Source organism: Priapulus caudatus, unplaced genomic scaffold (genome assembly GCF_000485595.1).
Source record: "Priapulus caudatus unplaced genomic scaffold, Priapulus_caudatus-5.0.1 Scaffold1292, whole genome shotgun sequence".
NCBI classification, from domain to species: domain Eukaryota; kingdom Metazoa; phylum Priapulida; class Priapulimorpha; order Priapulimorphida; family Priapulidae; genus Priapulus; species Priapulus caudatus.
This window is the reverse complement of record NW_014578353.1, coordinates 37653-40068: the sequence shown is the minus strand read 5'-3', so window position 1 is coordinate 40068 and position 2416 is coordinate 37653. Positions and strand designations below refer to the sequence as shown.

General features: G+C 46.0%; 1 protein-coding gene across 1 annotated transcript in view; it reads right to left on the bottom strand.

Moving 5' to 3' along the window:
- LOC106816126 (uncharacterized protein C3orf67 homolog) overlaps positions 1-2416 on the bottom strand; it is a 9449-nt gene that overhangs the window by 5026 nt on the left and 2007 nt on the right. Inside the window, exons 7-12 of the mRNA XM_014820683.1 lie at positions 2154-2256; positions 1861-2000; positions 1491-1581; positions 1090-1230; positions 829-915; positions 522-702 (exon numbers count right to left, since the gene is read on the bottom strand). Of these exons, the coding sequence (XP_014676169.1) occupies positions 522-702; positions 829-915; positions 1090-1230; positions 1491-1581; positions 1861-2000; positions 2154-2256 (743 nt within the window). The remainder of the gene's footprint in view (positions 1-521; positions 703-828; positions 916-1089; positions 1231-1490; positions 1582-1860; positions 2001-2153; positions 2257-2416) is intronic.

Here is a 2416-nt window from a genome sequence, read left to right as displayed (position 1 = left end):
TGTGTGTGTGTGTGTGTGTGTGTGTGTGTGTGTGTGTGTGTGTGTGCGTGTGCGTGTGCTGCGGTGAAACGTCGGGATGCCGACGTCATACTAGCGGCTTCTGCTGGTTTGCTGATCAACGACTTTTCCATTTCTCGCCACTCGTCGTTTTCGATGTGTTTGGCGCCATGTGACGTCAGCGCTGATTGTCTTGGCTCTCTCTCTCCCTCTCTCGCTCTCTCTCCCTCTCTCGCTCTCTCCCTCTCTCACTCACTCTCTCTCGCGCTCTCTCTCTCTCTCTATCTCACTCTCTCTCTCTCTCTCGCTCTCTCTCTCTCTCTCTATATAGATATTTTATATATTTGCTATCTCTGTCTTTCGTCTACTAACATTGTTCCACTGGTGAGAGGTAAGTTTACTGCATGCATCCACATTCTCAACAAGAGGCAAGTTACAGTGTTCGCTCTACAACTACCATGTTCCATGATGACAGACCAACAACCCGACAACAAACAACAAACAATAAACAACAAACAACAAACCTTCCAACAGCTGCTTCATCCTCAGAGTCATGGTATTCCAGTTGTTCGGGATCGTCACTGCTTGGCAGCCGCAGCGATGCGGCATGATTGGCTAGAATGTTGATGACATCACAGAGAGACTCGTCCGCTTCATTGGCTGCTGACGCTGCTTGCTCGCCTTTACTGTTTGTCATTACGTTACCTAGGCAACGAGAAAGACAATATACAAGACGAAGAATGCAATTAAAAACAAGTGCTTATTGATTAGTCGGAAGGATGTTTCAATGTTATTTAAAACCATGATGAGAAAACATAGCATGTTACATACTAGGTAAGTGTTGCTCTGTTAGTCTTGGCTTAGACGTCCTCTTCTTTTCTTTGGCAATGTTTCCCTCACTCTGTGCCTTTGGTACGCCTGTATGTCAAATGCAGCACATGGTTACCTGGCTTGTGTATACACACAATGACACCTGGAAACTATAGACACATATTTGTGCAGGTTTCATTTTGCTGTTGTTTTGAATTGACAGTCTGTACTGGTCATTGCGCCGATAGTTTGGCCAGTTTTCTGCATTAGTGTGAAACTCACCTGGCACTGCAGGAAGGTTGTGACCGGCGCCACCGATACCGCTACCGCTACCGCTACCAGCGCTGCCAACACGGAAGCGTCGTTTACGGATCTCAGCAGAAGTTGGATGTTGCTGCCTCTCAGTGGGTGGCTTTGGCACGGCTGTAAACAATTGGCATTATGTCGATGGAACTAGCATTTTAGATTTACGGAAGAGATGCACAGATAGCGCCGGTTGTAGGGGTTTCTCATTCCCTGCATCGTATCTACTATAGTATTTGTGCGATGGTAGTATTTTTTGGAATTCATCTGCTGAGAATAAATACCCTGGGAACGCAAGAGTGAATTTTAAGTCGCCCTGCGACATCAAATTAAATGCTAAGAATCCGTTTAGTTTTTGTTTCTCCCCCAGCAAACCTCACCTGTTGCGCCGTTAGAGGAACTCGGTGGATTAGGAAAAGCTCGGAGAGGTGCGAGTCTCGTCCTGCCGGCGGAGCCTCCTCGCTGCGACACCTGTAACACCAGGTTAACGAGAATTAAGGCACGCTTAGAGAGGAAGTCTCAGCTCACACCTATATTGCGTATTGTCCACGACAGACGGCAACGCACAATTTACGTCCATCACATGAAATCGACTACTGTCGGGCGACGGAATTAAAATGTACATTACGATGACCGTCCGTTTAGCAAGAACATAGATGTACACTTAACATAGAGTGCTAACTTATTTGAGGACAGAGCACTGCTCAGTGCATGCTGAACCTGCTGTGAGGATTGCCCCTAGCTGCTCACATTTCTCACGGGCGCCGACAGCGCTTTCCTTTTCGGTGGTATGACCTCAGGAGCAGTGAACTTAGAGCCGAATGCAATGTGAGGAGATTTCTCTTCCTTACTGTTTCTCCTGGGTAGCAGTCCACGATTACTACTGAAATCTGATGCAAGTGACGATATCACCATACAAATTTTATGTCATGCTGATGCCGACTCCAAAATAAATGCCTTACGATCTAACAGTAGCAACTGTGTGATCGGTAAATGTAAAAAATTCCATACAGACAATGATGTTTGCATTAGAAATCTCTTACCAGATTCTTCGGATGAGATAGAGGGTGCTTTCCTGTCACTTCTCGGTGTGCCGGAATTCGATAATGACAGTTCCACACTTCGCAGTCTCTCTATTGTAAGCACCTAGATGGACGATGATAATGAGCTTTATTAGTAGTAAGTTTAATGAGTTAGCTTAACGATTTAGCATATGAGGGTGCTATCTCTCTCTCTCTCTCTCTCTCTCTCTCTCTCTCTCTCTCTCTCTCTCTCTCTCTCTCTCTCTCTCTCTCTCTCTCTCTCT